The 17601-nt window shown below is 39.8% G+C and overlaps 2 protein-coding genes across 4 annotated transcripts in view; one reads left to right on the top strand and one right to left on the bottom strand.

Annotated features, from left to right (window-relative positions):
* Positions 1 to 9307, bottom strand: part of SPATA1 (spermatogenesis associated 1) — a 106763-nt gene extending 97456 nt beyond the window's left edge. For all 3 annotated transcript variants that reach the window (XR_008626440.2, XR_010110872.1, XM_003805281.6), the window contains exon 1: positions 9168 to 9307. The gene's annotated coding sequence lies outside the window, so the exon portion shown is untranslated. The remainder of the gene's footprint in view (positions 1 to 9167) is intronic.
* Positions 9308 to 9442: 135 nt separating this feature from the next.
* Positions 9443 to 17379, top strand: GNG5 (G protein subunit gamma 5). The gene is made up of 3 exons (XM_003805282.7): positions 9443 to 9575; positions 13617 to 13761; positions 17156 to 17379. The coding sequence occupies exons 1-2, from the start codon at positions 9495 to 9497 to the stop codon at positions 13740 to 13742; spliced, it is 207 nt and encodes a 68-aa protein (XP_003805330.1). The 5' UTR covers positions 9443 to 9494; the 3' UTR covers positions 13743 to 13761; positions 17156 to 17379.
* Positions 17380 to 17601: the final 222 nt, after the last annotated feature.

Raw genomic sequence — 17601 nt, forward strand, 5'->3', positions numbered from 1 at the left:
CTAACAGGAATTATCAAAGCAGGATAATTCTTAAGGATACATTAATCATACCAACACAAGAGCTGAAGCTCTTCTAGATTTCAAAGCATTGCTCTTCCTTGATTTATGTTAAAATAAGGATTTAAATCCAACAAAACTTAAAATTCCTCTGATCTGGAACTGATTACAGCTCTACAAAACCCTAACAAGTACCACTAATTGTTTTAATAGTATCAAAATTAAAAGATTATTTCCTGAAATATACAATCTCCTTAAATTAGTTTTACACATTACTTTCCATATTTCTTACAATAATTAAAACTTAGAATGTGATTTGCCATTTTGACCATGTCTTAAGTACACATTAGTACTTTAAGAAAGTATTTATATATCTATCCAAAAACTCTGTATGCCATTGTATTAATATTAGCCTCTATTATGAACCTAAGTGAAAGATGACTCAGATACATATATGGTCACTTCATTATTAGATAAGAATTAGTTAATAATCTATAATAATTATAGCATATGGGCATTCATTGATTCACTGGTATGCAAATTAGTAGGCTAAAAGTTTTAATTTGTTACATATTAAAATGTGATATTTTAATTCAGAACAATTTTTTTTCTTTTTTTTTGAGACAGAGTCTCCCTGTGTTGCCCAGGCTGGAGTGCAGTGGCGCAGTCTTGGCTCACTGCAGCCTCTGCCTCCCAGGTTCAAGCGATTCTCCTGCCTCAGCCTCCCAAGTAGCTGAGATTACAGGCGTGTGCCTCCACTTCCAGTTAATTTTTGTATTTTTAATAGAGACAGGTTTTCACCATGTTGGCCAGGCTGGTCTCAAACCACTGACCTCAAGTGATTCGCCCGTCTCGGCCTCCCAAAGTGCTGGGATTACAGGCATCAGCCACCACTGTGCCCGTCCCAGAACAAATTTTTAATTAAACAAACTCAAGATAGATCAGTCAAGACCTGCTTTATTGTTGTCCTGAGGTAAACCTATACAGGACCCCACTATACAGGTTGAGTATCCGTAATTTTAAAATCTGAAATCTGGAATGCTCAAAAATCTGAAACTATTTGAATGCTGACATGATGCTCCAAAGAAATGCTCATTGGAGCATTTTGGATTTGGATTAGGATTGTTTAACCGATATAATGCAAATATCCCAAAATTTGAAAAAATATGAAATCTGAAACATTTCAGATTATCCCAAACCTTTTGGATAAGGAATACTCAACCTATAGTATCCCTTCTAAAGTAATGGCAAAGAAGCCATGTTTGGGATTTTAAGAACTCCCTTTATCATTTCTGATGAGACCAATGCTGGAGACCAAATCCTGGGCTGGCTAGAAACAAACAAAATGTTCTGATGTAAAAAGATGAGCCCTTGGGGATTAGACCTGGGAAAAGAGCTCAAGATGCAAGCATCAGTAGACATTACTAATAAGAATATAGAAAAGAGAGCCGGGCGTGGTGGCTTGTGCCTATAATCCCAGCACTTTGGGAGGCCGAGAGGGGCGGATTGCCTGAGGTCAGGAGTTTGAGACCAGTCTGGCCAACATGGTGAAACCCCGTCTCTATTAAAAATACAAAAAAAAAATGAGCCAGGTGTGGTGGTGTGTGCCTGTAATCCCAGCTACTCAAGAGGGTGAGGCAGGGGAATTGCTTGAACCAGGGAGGTGGACGTTGCAGTGAGCCGAGATCGTGCCACTGCACTCCAGCCTGGGTGACAGAGTGAGACTCCGTCTCAAAAAAAAAAAAAAAAAAAAAAGAATATAGAAAAGAGAAGTCATCAGTTAGTATCATAGCCATGAGGCAAGCCCATGTTATGGGAAAGCTATACTTATTTATAAAGAGATAGAAAAAGATAAAGAACGGAGAAAATGACTAAGTTAACTGGTAGTGAGAAGCAAACTGAGGAAGTAACATAACTGATTCATATTTATAACTAAGCACTAGAGAGGAATCAAGAATTCTTGGGGCTGGTCTCTAGCCTTGGATCTACTTCCAGTTTGACCTATTAGCGTGACAGTTTCTGTTTTGGGATTTACAAGGGATATGTGCCTCCACTGCTGCTCTATGTTGCTCTTTACAATAATCTCCTCATTGCTTGTGCTAACTTGAGTAAGCCTTTGCTATTGAAACCATGAGAGGCTAATTAAAACTTTAGGCATGCATGCACTGTGGCTCACGCCTGTAATCCCAACACTTTGGGAGGCCGAGGCAGGCAGATCACCTGTGGTCGGGAGTTTGAGACCAGCCTGACCAACATGGAGAAACCCCATCTCTACTAAAAATACAAAATTAGCTGGGCATGGTGGACCATGCCTGTAATCCCAGCTACTCCGGAGACTGAGGCAGAAGAATTGCCTGAACCCAGGAGACGGAGGGTGCGGAGAGCCGAGATTGCGCCGAGCCGAGATTGTGCCATTGCACTCTAGCCTGGGCAACAAGAGCGAAACTCTGTAACAAAAAACAAAACAAAACAAAACAAAAAAAACTTTAGGCATGCTTAGAATTTGTAGTTGATCCTAACCAAATCATATACTAAATCCTAACATATAACATGTGGGATTTTCACATTTTTTACCTATCACTAATTAGCTAATGAACAAAATGATGCCAACAATTCAAATGAAAGGAGACTGATATCTCAATAACCAAAAATAAAGTGACTATGAAGTTCCTGTCTAATCTTTCATTTACTACATAATTTTGCTTCACAACTCTACTGCCAGGAATGGAAAATCAATTTTATCTTGCATGCTAATTCCCATCAACTGGTACTGACTATCTAAAAGTGAATTACTAAGTAGGATCCCAAGGCTACATCTCAGTAGGAAACAGTACAGAAATGAATTATCACAGTAAACTATGGGTTTGAGAAGGAGTAACTGTTGGTAGATGAATCACCTATCTGCCATCTCTGATCTGGTCCTTCCTTTCAAAATAGCTACCCATCATGTTTTCTCTGCACTTTTCCAAAATGATTTTCAGTGTCAGTAGCAGAGCTGAAAATCAAGCTTAAGAAATTCTGATACTTATTCTGTGTCTAGAAATAAGGATTCTCGTAATTTTTATTTCCTGTCTGATTTGATAATATGGCATACAAAGATTGCTCAATGTACTTTAGAAAATCCTAAATGCCGACATGGGCTATGTTTAAATATACCAATAAAGTAGAATCTCACACAAGGTAATCACATTGATTGGGAGCCAGAAAAGCAGATTTCTAGTCCCTTATAACCTATACAACCATTCGGTGGTCTGAGTGTGAGTTTCTTAGTGGTAAGTGACTTGAACTCTTCAAGATCCTTTGCAGCTCTAAAATGTTTTGATTACTTGATTGCTCAAGGAATGCAACAAGTGAAAGGGAAACTTACATTCTGGAATAAAAAAATCAGAATACAGTTAACTTTATGACAGATGATGGGAGTATTTTTTGACATAATTCCTGATTCTTAAATCACCAAGGCGTGAAGTCTATCTGCTCAGGATAAATTCAGATTACGTATATGTCCTGGGAGTTCTGCTTTATCTGGTTCCTGGTTAAGCTGTAAATAAAATTCTAATCAATTTAAAGGTTAACCTGTCTTAGGTAAACAGATTAAAATGCCTGAAATGAGGCCAGGCGCGGTGGCTCACGCCTATAATCCCAGCACTTTGGGAGGCCGAGGCGGGTGGATCCCCTGAGGTCGGGAGTTTGAGACCAGCCTGACCAACTATGGTGAAACTCCATCTCTGATAAAAATACAAAATTGGCCGGGCATGGTGGCCCATGCCTATAATCCCAGCTACTGGGGAGGCTGAGGCAGGAGACTTGCTTGAACCCAGGAGGCAGAGGTTGCAGTGAGCCGAGATCACGCCATTGCACTCTAGCCTGGGCAACAAGAGCAAAACTCTGTCTCAAAAAAAAAAAAAAAAAAAAAAAAAAAAAAAAGCCTGAAATGCCTGAGGGCACTCCAGAATCCACAAACATTTATAGTAGTTAGACTTCTAGAACCAATTGAGGAATGAGGTTTGTTTTCTAGACACGTCCTAATGTTGACAAGAGGGCACTCCAGAATCCACAAACATTTATAGTAGTTAGACTTCTAGAGCCAACTGAGGAATGAGGTTTGTTTTCTAGACACGTTCTAGTGTTGACAAAATGGCATACTTGTCTTGAGTTGAAAAGTTCTCAGGATATATAAGGACATTTTAGGGAGGGGGAGGGTCTCCCAGAGAGTAACAGAATGATATAGAATCAGAATCTATGTTGGAAAAGGAATTATAGAGTTAGGTTTCTTTTACTTTGTAATTTTTGTGGGCATGTAGTAGGTGTATATATTTATGGGTACATGAAATATTTTGATACAGGCATACAATGTGTGAAAAGCACATCCGGGTAAATAGGGTATACATGACCTCAAGCATTTATTGTTTGTTTTACAAAAAATCCAATTATACTCTTATTTTAAAATGTATAATAAATTATTGTTGGCTATAATCACCCTTTTGTGCTATCAAATACTAGATTTTATTCACTTTATCTAACTTATATTTCTGTACCCATTAACCATCCCCAGTCCCCACCCCACTACCCTTCCCAGCCTCTGGTAACCATCATTCTACTATCTCCATGAGTTCAACTGTTTCAATTTTTACTGCCAAATAAGTGAGAACATGTGAAGTTTGTGTTTCTGTGTCTGGCTTTTTCACTTAACATAATGACATCCAGTTCTATCCATGTTGTTGCAAATGAGATGATCTCATTCTTTTTTATGGCAGAACGGTACTCCATTGTTTATTTGTACCACATTTTCTTTACTCATTCATTCATCTGTTGATAGACACTTAGGTTGCTTTTAAATCTTGGCTACTGTGAATAGTGCTGCAGTAAACAAGGGAGTGCTGATACCTTGATATACTGGTTTCTTTTCTTTTGGGTCTATAGCTAGCAGTGGGATTCCTGGGACATACTGAAGCTCTATTTTTAGTTTTTTTTGAGGAACCTCCAAGTTGGTCTCCATAGTGGTGGTACTAATTTACATTCTCACCAACAGTGTACAAGAGTTCCCTTTTCTCCACATCCTCACCGGCATTTGTTATTGTCTATCTTTTGCATAAAAGCCACTTTAATTGGGGAGAGATGATATCTCATTGTAGTTTTGATTTGCATTTCTCCTGATGATCGGTGATGTTGAATACCTTTTCATATACCTGTTTGCCATTTGTAAGTCTTCTTTTGAAAAATGTTTATTCAGCTTTTTTGCCCATTTTTAAAGTGGATTAGATTTTTTTCCTATATAGTTGAGCTCCTTATATATTCTGGTTATAAATCCTTTATCAGATGGATAGTTTGCAAATATTTCTTCCCATTCTGTGAGTTGTCTCTTCACTTTGCTGATTATTTCCTTTGTAATGCAGGTTTTTATTTTTATTTTTTGAGACAGGGCTTCTCTGTTGCCCATGCTGGAGTGCAGTGGCATGATCACAGCTCACTGCAGCCTTGACCTCTGCAGGTTCCCAAGTAGCTGGGACCACAGGTACATGCCACCATGTCCAGCTTTTTGTATTTTTGTCAAGATGGGGTTTTGACTTTGCCATGTTGCCCAGGCTGTTATACAACTCCTGGGTTCGAGAAATCTACCTGCTTCAGCCTCCCAAAGTGCTGGGATTACAAGCGTAAGCCACCGTGCCTGGCCCTGTGCAGGTTTTTAACTTGATGTAATCCCATTCGTTCATTTTTGCTTTGGTTGCCTGTGCTTGTAGGGCATTATTCAAAAAATCTTTACCCAATCCAATGTCCTGGAAAGTTTCTGCACTGTTTTCTTTTCTTTTTTTGAGAGATGGGTCTCACTCTGTCACCCCGGCTGGAGTGCAATGGCGTGATCTCCGCTTACTGCAATCTCTGCCTCCCGGATTCAAGTGATTCTCCTGCCTCAGCTTCCCAAGTAGCTGCGACTACAGGCATGTGCCACTACGCCCAGCTAATTTTTGTATTCTTAGTAGAGACAGGATTTCACTATATGTTGGCCAGGCTGGCCTGAAACTCCTGACCTCAGGTGATCCACCTGCCTCGGCCTCCCAAAGTGCTGAGATTACAGGTGTAAGCCACCATGCCCCAACTCCAATGTTTTCTTATAGACGTTTCATAGTTTGAGGTCTTAGATTTAAGTCTTTAACCCATTTTGATTTGATTTTGGTATACGAGGAGAGAGACATCTAGTTTCATTCTTCTAATACGGATATTCAGTTTTCCCAGCACCATTTATTGGAGGGACTGTCCTTTCTCCAATGTATGTTCTTGGCACCTTCGTAAAAAACGAGTTCACTGTAGGTGAATGAATTTGTTTCTGGGTTCTCTATTCTGTTCTACTGGTCTATGTTTTTTTTTTTTTATGCCAGTACCATGCTGTTTTGGTTACTATAGCTCTGTTGTATAATTTGAGGTCAGGTAACATGATTCCTCCATTTTTATTCTTTTGGCTCAGGGTAACTTTGGTGACTCTGGGTCTTTTATGGTTCTGTATAAGTTTTAGGATTGTTTTTAATACTTCTGTGAAGAATGTCATTGGTATTTTGATAGAGATTGCACTGAATCTGTAGATTGCTTTGGGTATTAGAGACATTTTAACTATATTGAATCTTCCAATACATGAACATGGAGTATCTTCCCATTTTTTTGTGTCCTCTTCAATTTCTTGCATCAGTGTTTTATGGTTTTCTTTGTAGAGATCTTTAACTTCCTTGGTTAATTCCTAAGTATTTTATTTGTAGCTATTGTATATATTTTTTTCTCCAAACTTCAATTTCCTTAGCCATTATAAAAACAGAATAAGCTCATTCTTTGAGAAAGAAGTCAGAATTGTGAAATCCCCCTTTGAAGAGATTCAGCTTTTAGTTAAACTACAAAGTACAGCATGTGACTCTTATTTATTCAAATTCTGAATTTAGACCTAGTGAACTAAAGAACTTAGGGTACTAATTAATTGAATACGGTGAAGATCTCAGGTAAATTTAAATTGACAGTGCTCTGCTGACAAAACATAAAGTGACAGATTACTTGGTGGTCTTTTCTTGGCATTTATTGCTAAAAGAATCCTCTTGGTGACAAATTGTTTTTACAACAGGCCAGTCTTCAACCAACTGAATGGTGAGCATCTATGTCTGTACAGTTGGTAACATGTTTGAAATGTCTTAGATCATTGTGGAAGGTCAAAGAACATCTAAACAAAAGTTTAAGAGATACAGATAGTTCATAAACTATATTTACTGGTAATCACTTCAGATGCAACTGAACTTAAAGTTATCTCAATGGTTTTGTTTTTTTTTTTTGAGACGGAGTCTCACTCTGTCGCCAGGCTGGAGTGCAGTGGTGCCATCTCGGCTCACTGCAACCTCTGCCTCCCAGGTTCAAGCGAATCTCCTGCATCAAGCCTCCTGGGCAGCTGGGACTCCTGGGTGGCGCGCATCACCACGCCCAGCTAATTTTTGTATTTTTTAGTAGAGACGGTTTCCCCACGTTGGCCAGGATGGTCTCGATCTCTTGACCTCGTGATCTGCTCGCCTCAGCCTGCTAAAGTGCTGGGATTACAGGCGTGAGCCACCATACCAGGCCTCAATGTTTTATTTTTCTTTTGTATCCTAAATAGAATCTTTAAACACACGCTACAAAAAAATAACACCTGGTGTTTGAGACAGCACTCCAGTCTGTGGTTTCCCAATGCAGCAGTTAATAAAAAAGCAACAATTTTTTTTTTTTTCTGAAACTGTTTCGGCCTAAAACACTGCTTATTCCTCAACAGTCTCCCTCACAGAAGTAATTATTGGACCACATATTCCCTAAAATCTCTTCCAGCATTAACATTCCACGGTTCTAAGAGTTCAGTGATATATTTTACAACTACTGTAAAACAGATCATTCTTTGAATAGATACTTGTGTTTAATCTTACAAATCTGTAAAGTATGAATGACGTTTTAGCATTATACAGTCAACAAAGCACCAAAGGTGAAATAATTACAATACCTTTTGGGAAAAGACAATATTTATTGAGATAGCTTTCACATTATTTTTACATATAATGTCATTTCATTCTGAAAAACAACTCTACGAAGCTGTATAATTTACTTTGAAATAAGGAAATAAAGCCTCAGTAACTTAAGTGGCTTGCCCAAGAATACCATAAGTAGCAGAGCCAGAATTCAAACCCTGGTTTTAACCCCAATCATTACATCCGTATGAATTAAGTAAAATGCTAAACTTACGATGTACATTTTTGCGAACTGATATAAACTGTTGAGTAAATAAATTAGATTTTGTTGACCAGTGCAATTACACATGCTTCCCTAATAAAAAATTTGAAATCCATTAATGATAAAATTATTAACATTAATGGAAAACATCAGCGCATTCGGAGATTGACTACCCGAAAAGAAATAGGAAACATCTGCCCTTAGTGCTGTGACATAACACACATATTTCCATGGATGAAAGAAAGACCTACTGGCTGAGCCTATTTTGTTTGGTTAGATCCTACCCTCTCTCCTAAAAACTCCTTTGGTACTCAATTTCAAGCAGGAGGTAATAAATTACAACGGAAATACTAAAGAGCAAACTTTCCGGAAACACAAAAATAAGTTTTATTTTAAAAAGTACAATAAGCATTAATTCTCCAGAGTAAATGGGTAACCGAGCAGACAGGTGTAATCTTCGGCCAGCACCTTGGCTTCTTCACAATCTCCCTTCAGAAAAACCGATTCAAGAGCTAAGAAGCCAGTAAAATCAAACCTCGAGAAGATCCCTTCTCCAGCGAATCAGCGCCCCTGCTCCCCGCCCACCCGGCTCCGCTGGGTAGGCGACAGCGAGCTCCGCGCCTGCTCTCCGCCTCGGGTCAGCGGGGCTGGGGGTTGGGGGTGGAACTGAAAATGCCTGTTGGCCAAACTCGGGTCACAGAGAGACACGCCTGTACGGGGCGGGGGTGTGCGGGTGACTCACGCCGGGTGCACAGTAGCTCCTAGGCCTCAGCCGGTATCTCCCCTCGCTTCCCTCAACCCTTCCCACAAACTGGGAGGAAAACTGAGACCTCCTGGTCACCCGCCGCCGGGCCTTTTAGAAACTCCCACAAGCTCTGCCTTCCCTCCCTGGTCCTCTTCAGACCCCCTCTTGGTTCTTCGCGGCTAACGGTAAGCTCTCTCCTTACCTCTCCCTAATCGGCCCCTCTGGAGAGGAAAGGAGAACTTAAGAGTCGGGTCGCGCTAGCCTCCAGCAGCCGCCGCGCCCACCGACTGCTCCGCCCCTTCTCCTCCCCCTCCTCCAGGCTCGCGCTCGGGGCCGGGTGTGGAGCTGGAACAGAGGGCTGGCAAGGCGCGCATGCGCACCGAGGGTGGAGCCGCTGAGCACAGAACCGGAAACTTAGAGACAAAGTTCGGAGCCCCGCCCCCGCCGCGCGCCGCTGAGTTGTCTGGCCCCGTCGACCCACGGCCCACTACCCACCGACCCACGAATCGGCCCGGCCGTCGCGTGCACCATGTCTGGCTCCTCCAGCGTCGCCGCTATGAAGAAAGTGGTTCAACAGCTCCGGCTGGAGGCCGGACTCAACCGCGTAAAAGTGAGCGGGGGCGGGCGGCCGAGGCGGGAGGAAGGCGGCGGCGGGTGGGATTCGGCGGCCCAGCTGGCGGGGGCGGGCGGGACACGCGCCGGCCCTCGCTTCCCCTGGAGAGGACGCGCGCTCGGCGGCGGCGATCGGGGAGCGGCCAGCTTTAGAGCAGGCGCCGCGTGGGTCTACGCTGTGTTTTAGGGGGACGATTAGTTCGCCCTTCCGCCCCAGGACTTTCCGAGGCGGGCTGGCCCCTGGGTTGAACCGTGGCCGGCATTCCGGTCCTCCTCCGTCTCTACCTCCCTTGGCAGCCTTCTCGGCTGGTCTCGCCAACAGCTGCGCCTCCGCGCGCTGTCCGCACCCTTCCTTTCCCACTTTGCCAGCCTCCTGTTTCTCATCGGACAGGGTATTTTCCGACTTTTGATTCAGAGCAGACTTTTCTCCCCCCATTTTATCTTTCCCAAACCTACTTCCTTTAGTATTAAATTCTTACCTTCAACTTCTCTTGTCCGTTGAACACATACTTTTAAGCGAATTATTGCATAACTTAAACTGTGGATTAAATAAGCATTTTTCGAAACGATCCTGGAGTGTAAAATTCCGGTCAGTGCCCCGTACAACCTCGAACAAAGCGTGCATTTCATACCTATGGCACAGTTTGCTCGTATTTGACCTTGGGGATATCGACTGGTCCGCATGCCGGAGAAAATGATTATTGTGGGTAATTATTGGTCTTATTTTGGCGTCTGGTTAGTATTGGCCTTGTCTTGGGGTACTTTGGGAGAAAAAGCCTTTTGTCTGTGTTGATAGAATAACTTGACATTCAAGTGCTGTTCTAAGTATTTCCTGATTTTTACAGTCCTAAATGGATTGGCTTCTTTCTGGTACAATAGGTCAGGCTACGTGTGAAACACTTCTGCAGTTAAAAAAAGAAACAAGAATGTAAATCATGTGCCCTGTTAAAAGCAGCCAGTTCCTAAGATGATTTGATTTTATACTCATCAGGCTAGTCTTTATTACTTCCCGAAATGTTTTGTGAACTGAGAGGGTCTCTAAGCTTTCTTAACTAGAAGTGTCAGAGACCTAGCTTACTCAGTTGTGGTCACCTCAGAAGGGAAGGGAAATTCTCATTCGTCTTGGTGCAGGATCCTCCTGAGAGAGAGTCTCCCATTTAGTTTTGTTAACTAGAAATGTCAGGGACCTAGCTTACTCAGTTGTGGTCAACTCAGAAGGGAAGGGAATTCTCATTCGTCTTGATGTGGGATCCCCCTCACGTCCAGTCCTTGAAATGCTGTAGACCTCACTGCAGTTTGGAATCCATTTCTCTACTCTCCCAATTCTTACCTCATCACAGTGGTTTCTAGTCAGTCTTGGCTGGATTTGGCTCTGAAATTCATTTATTTCTTAACCATTAAATGTCATTCAGGTGTGCCTTTATCATAGCTAGGGTGGACCAAGAAAAAAAAAATGGGGGTGGGATAGTGAAAGCAATAAATTGTACATCTTTAGTCTCCAAAGAAAATGACATGAGGTTCTCAGACTAAAATACTCCAAGAGCTTTACTTTGAAAACCCTAGCTGCTGCTCCCCTAACCCCCCAAAACTGATCCTACCTAAATCTCCAGTAGACTTCTGGTTCTGGTCGGGATCATTAAAGGCACCAGACATGATTTGGTTTTGGAGTTATTGCCTGATGTTAAGGCTGTAGCAAGGAGGGGAGCATCCCCTTTTGTACTTTTTAATGAGCTTTTCTTTAGGCATGTTGCTAAATGTGGTTTAAAGTTGTGTATCTGTTTTATCAATGACTGGGCTAGGTGATTTTTTTGTGAGATTTTTAAACTAGCACAATCTTACTTTTAACCTTTATGTGTGAGTACAATTGATAGAACTTACCATAAGTGCTTGACAAACTGTCATAGGTAGGTCAGGACATTTTTGAGAGTGAGAAGGGGCACTAATAATTAGGCCAGGATTACAGGGTTTCAACCTCCTGGATGGTGATTGTTACAGTGCCTTAGGAGCTAGCAGCTTGTTCCAGTTTTAGAGTCTTTGTCTCAGCTTTCCTCACTGTTTGGAATGCTGTTTCTCACTGATGGTTATTTGGCTGGATCTCTTGTCATTGAGATCTCAGCTTCAATGTCACCTCAGACACCTTCCCTTAGGTGGGCACCCAGTCACCATCTAAAAGATTATTCATTTTACTACAGAGCACCTTGTCTGTCATTTTCTCTGAACTGTTAGCTCCATAACAACAGGGCTCTGGCTGTTCTTATGTATTCTTAGTGCCTGTAAGTATATGCGGCACATAGTGGTGCTTGAAAATTGTGAAAGGGAGTTACATTGGACCCCACCTACACTTTAAACAGAAAATTAACAGGTACTCTTTATGCTTCCTGCTGGTTAATATGAATGAAAACACTAAACACTATTACAATATTTGGTGAAAAATGACACCATTGTTCCCCTACTTTAGCTACACTTCTTTTGGAAGGCGGGGGATGAGGGGGTGTAGTCATTTGTAAAAATACTTCTTTTACATAGGAGCTAATAAACCTATGGAACTCATTACCCCTGGACTGCTGTATAAGCAAAACACACAAATAGATTCGATAAGCGTTTAGATTCATCTTAGGATGAAGAATTATTAGGTTGGAGGTACAGCTGTAATCTGCAGGGGTTCTTGGTATAGAGAGCATTTGTGATGCCATTAATTCCCTGAGGCCACATATCCAGCTGGATGGACTGGACACCTGCTCCCAGCCTCCTTGCTGATAAGGACTGAGAATAAAATAAATGAGTATTTCTCCCACTTTTTAAATCTCAGTTCAAGACTTCAGATACTAGATGCATTTGGGGCATGTTTTAGTCATTCATGTTCCACGTCTGAACGGTTCCGTTAATGTTATTAAACTAGACAGTGACAGAGTTCTGCCCAGTGTCACGTGACTGAAAGGCTGATAGCAAACTTCAATTTAACAGTTTTTCTGAGCAGCCTGCCTTTAAGAAACTATTGCCTTAAATATGATTTAAGTGTTAATATACATATACAGAGCCACCCAAACAGGACTTAAGGAACTTCAATGGCTTTATGGTTATTTTGTTTATATCCTACATCACCTTAGCAGAATATATAGAAATAGTAGATGTCTAAGTGAATGAATGCATGCCTCTTTTAATTTGTTTTAGTTTAAATGCAAGACAGTATAAGGGTCTGATAAATTTGAGGATCAGTATACTGAATGTATTCTTAGAGTGTTTGCTTTTCTAAATTATGTGCTAGTTATCCCACATTATGTTCATTCACAGTAGCATTTTTCCAGTAATACTGCTTTCAAGACAAAATAATAGTTTGCTAGAATGTTATTGCTTTTTGTTTAACCTTTAATGTTTTTAATAAGAAACAAGATGTTAAGTACCCTCAGGTTTGCACTTGAACAGCCTATTATTAATAAGCAAGATGTGCTATGCTTTGCAAAAATCAACATAATTCTACTGTTTGTACTCAGTCATCTGATGCTTCTAGTAACCAAGCAAAAGAAAACATACTTAATTAAATCAGTCTTATTTGCAAGCATTGGTTTTAAGTATTAAGAGCTCACTAGGCTGGGCGTGGTGGCTCACACCTGTAATCTCAGCACTTTGGGAGGCCGAGGTGGGCGGATCACGAGGTCAAGAGATAGAGACCATCCTGGCCAACATGGTGAAACCCCGTCTCTACTAAAAATAGAAAAACTAGCTAGGCGTGGTGACATGCGCCTGTAGTCCCAGCTACTCAGGAGGCTGAGGCAGGAGAATCGCTTGAACCGAGGCGGAGGTTGCAGTGAGCTGAGATCGCACCACTGTACTCCAGCCTGGCAACAGAGTGAGACTCCGTCTCAAAAAAAAAAAAAAAGAGCTCACTATTTGACTTAAGTCTTCAATTATTATATAGTATCTTCTTTTGAAGCAAGAGAAGTACTGTTTTATTGTAAGTACAATATTTCCAAAGATTGAGAAAACCTTCATTAAAATGTTCTCACCATCTGGCACTTCCCCCCCTCTTTGTTATGTATAGGTTTCCCAGGCAGCTGCAGACTTGAAACAGTTCTGTCTGCAGAATGCTCAACATGACCCTCTGCTGACTGGAGTATCTTCAAGTACAAATCCCTTCAGACCCCAGAAAGTCTGTTCCTTTTTGTAGTAAAATGAATCTTTCAAAGGTAAGTTTCCTTAAATTTAAAACAAAAACCCACACTGTAGGAATAACTAGTCTTCTCTTTCTTTGCAGCACTTAAAAGATCATCCCATGCCCTTTCCTTTGGCCCTCCATTTCCAGTATTTTTCTGTTTTGCAAGGAAAGTGAGGATTCATGAAACTTGCTGACTTAGTAGCCATGAAGGCTAATCGTTTCTATTTTACCATAAAGAAGGTTAAGTAGAGGATTTAATAACCATAAAGAGGGTATAGGAGAGTTACTACAAAATCCCACTGCTGTAACAAGCCATGTGTTACTTTTTAGAGCATTGGCCTAATGGAGTCCCCAAGTACTAGTTTTGTTTTTGTGTACCTGGCAAATATTTAGACAGTTTTTAAAAAATCTGCAATGTTTATGGGGATAACTTAAAGTACTACCAACTGATTTGGATTAACTCGATGTTATTGCTCTAACTGAACCCAGCTGTAGAGCAGTATAGCAAAGATTGGGAATTGGAAATGCAAGAGAAAGTCAGATGTAATTGAGTAAGCCAGTGTGGTAGAGGCGTTTGGACTGAGGTAGAACAGACTTTATATTTTGTTCTCATTTGTTAGATTAAAGATAAAACATGAAGGAAATGCAGTATATAAGTTCTTGGTGGCAAACAGACAGTGGACTGAATTTCAGAGAATTAAAAACTAAAGACCCTGTTGGCTTTATTAAAGCATGCTTCAGTACATTAATTTGTGCCTTCCAGATCAAATGTCATGTGTACAAAATGTATGTTAGTCTAAGAGATGTGACCAAAAACGTTTTGGATCATTTAAAATGTAACTGAAGGGTGCTGCCTTTTATAAATTCTTAGTACTTTAGTTAGGGAATGTACTCATTAGTATTGACCTATGAGAAGCAAACTTAAACTAATAGTACTTTTTTAAAAAAGATTTTGTATATGGCACACACCCCTTACTAACATTCTGACTCTCCAAAGTCCAGGAAGCTGCTTCCTAAAATACCTTGTTACATAGTTGTGCCCTCCTTAATTAAGCTTCATAGACCTGGGAGTGTCCAGGAAGTCTGTATAAGTACATGTTTCCAGTAAATACAATGATTGGTTAAGATGTTTAAGTTTTTTGAAATACCAGGGGGAAAAAAAGCCCTTTGAAAACAGGTGTCATGTGCACAAAAATGCACATGAAGAAGTAATTCACTTTCATATTTAACAGTTTATTATAATATCCTTTGTTTCTGGTACTATTCATTTAATTCTTCATGGTAGTTTTTGGAAGTTTCATATTTTTATGGTTTATTAATGATTTTTTTTTAACCTCAGTTCTTGTATTCACTTTACAGTGGTTTATTTTCATTTGAATAAAATACTGGGCAGCTGTTAATAGTTTTACTTCATAGGAATCTACAGATAAGTGTTTAAATGAATTGCTCAAGTTTAAAAATATGGCTGGGGTAAGAACCCAGAAGGTAAAATAATGTCTATTAATCCCAGCAGTATAAGAAAACAGCTTTGTGGATATTAAGATTTGCAGCAGTTTGGGCTAGAAGAATAATTGGGCATCAAAGCATTGCTTCTCAAGCTTGAGTATATGCAAATCACTTTGTTAAAATGCAAATTCTAATTCAGAAGGTCTGAGGTGAGTCCCTAGAACTTGCATTTCTTACAACTGCCCACCTACACTGATGCTGACAGTACTGGACCTACACTGAGTGGCATGAATGTAAAGAATCTACATTGGAGTTATGTATATAAATATAGTTTTATCACTGGAGTGCAGTGGCGCAGTCTCGGCTCACTGCAACCTCTGCCTCCAAGGTTCAAGTGCTCCTGCCTCAGCTTCCTGAGTAGCTGGGATTACAGGTGCACACCACCACGCCCGGCTAATTTTTGTATTTTTGGTAGAGACGGGGTTTCTCCATGTTGGTCAGGCTGGTCTTGAACGCCTGACCTCAGGTGATCTGCCCACCTCAGCCTCCCAAAATGCTGAGATTACAGGTTTGAGCCACCGTGCCCCGCCCTGTATTTCCTTTTAAGAGGAAATTTTACTATTTTTTTTTTGAGATTCCAGCTTTTGAAATTTTTCCTCTTTTACACAAAACAAAATAGAATAATACAGGATTAAAAACTGTTAATCAGTAGAACATGTATGCACAAAAAATGCAGATAAGATGACAGGCTTATTGACAATGAGGAAACACATGTAAAATTAAGGTAGTTTTTGTACGAAACATTTTAAAAAACATAGGCAACAATGGGTGCCATGAAAATGTTTCAATTAAAAATTAAGGATCAGTATTTGCCGTTTTTCATTCTGCCTTTTTAAAATGAATTTATTTCATTAAATATTCTTTGTAAACAAGATATTTAATGGTTGTACTAAACTATGATGGAATTATACTTCATTGAATATTTAAGTTTCCAAAATTTGAGGTTACAGTGAGGTGAAGATTTTGGTGAACATCTATATATACTTAGTACCTCTATTAAGTTTCTAGAAGTAAAAAGGAGTGAACGTTTAACATTTTTACAACGTTGTACTTGATATCCCCTGCCAATATAATACTTTGGCCTTCCACTAGAAACATGAGAATGTTTTTTCCTTGAGTCCTAACAAACCTTAGTCTTTTTTGTTACTATTTTAGGTGAGATTAAACATTTTTCACAGCATTGTTTATGCCTTTTCAACATTTTTGTCACAGAATATCTCAGATTAACACTTTTGTACCTTTCCATATCAATAACTAATCCTAAAGTTAGCATGCTCATGTTTTAATTTTTTAGTACACTTTTTTCAATGTAATGTTTTCATTTTTAAAATATTTTAGTTTATACTCTATTAAACTGAAATATCATGGTTTGAAAACATAACTTATTTTTAAGGCATAACTTATAATAGCTTTGTATTCCATCATATGTAGAAACCTTCGTTTATCCATTCTCCTACGGAGTTATATTTAGGCTGTTTCAGTTCTTTGCTGTTAAAATACTAATACAGTCAGTATCCTTGTACATGTTTCTCTATGTCTGGGTTTATCTAGGTAACTAGAAGTGTGGTTGCATCTTTTACTTCACTAGATACTGCCAAACTGCCCTGCTAAATACTCTTGCTCATTTTTCTAAGGATGTTCGGATTTTTGATTTAAGAGAGGTTTATTAACCTTTTTTATTATATACAGAATGTATTTGGGCAGTAATCTTAGCAAGTTAATCTGTAAGTCTGTTTATAAAACAGGAATGACTTATACATCAGAGTGGTTGTGAAAATTAAGGGAAAGATTTTACTGTTACTGCACCATAGGCATTTCCCATCCTGCTTCTTTTAAGTTATTCATGAAAAAAATTAAAAACTATGTTCTTTGATACTTTACCCTAACTCACCTTTTACCTTTTTTTTCCCCCATCTTAGGTTTCCCAAACCACTCCTTATGATCCAGTGAATATTCAAGAGAGCTACATTTGAAGCCTGTACAAAAGCTTATCCCTGTAACACGTGCCATAATATACAAACTTCTACTTTCGTCAGTCCTTAACATCTACCTCTCTGAATTTTCATGAATTTCTATTTCACAAGGGTAATTGTTTTATATACACTGGCAGCAGCATACAATAAAACTTAGTATGAAACTTTTACTTTGCATTATTATTGGTATTAAATACATGGTATATTAATCTGTTCTGAACACCTGAAGGGGTTAAGTTTGTACAGTTTTTTCCACCTACTCTTCTCACATGACTTTATGCCATACATCTGGCAAGACTGCTAGGGAATTAAAGGTAAACTGTGAACCTTTATTCTTTTAAGGTCAGGAGGAGGCTGTTAAGTTCTACGGGTTTCCATCCATGAGTTACTTA

Source organism: Pan paniscus, chromosome 1, assembly GCF_029289425.2.
Source record: "Pan paniscus chromosome 1, NHGRI_mPanPan1-v2.0_pri, whole genome shotgun sequence".
Classification (NCBI taxonomy): domain Eukaryota; kingdom Metazoa; phylum Chordata; class Mammalia; order Primates; family Hominidae; genus Pan; species Pan paniscus.

What these genes read in the sequence shown, in the direction of transcription:
- GNG5 (XM_003805282.7), top strand. Translation starts at nt 9,495, where the DNA reads ATGTCTGGCTCCTCCAGCGTCGCCGCTATGAAGAAAGTGGTTCAACAG. An exon ending in CCGGACTCAACCGCGTAAAA is followed by an intron (nt 9,576 to 13,616) that starts GTGAGCGGGGGC and finishes TGTTATGTATAG; the next exon opens with GTTTCCCAGGCAGCTGCAGA.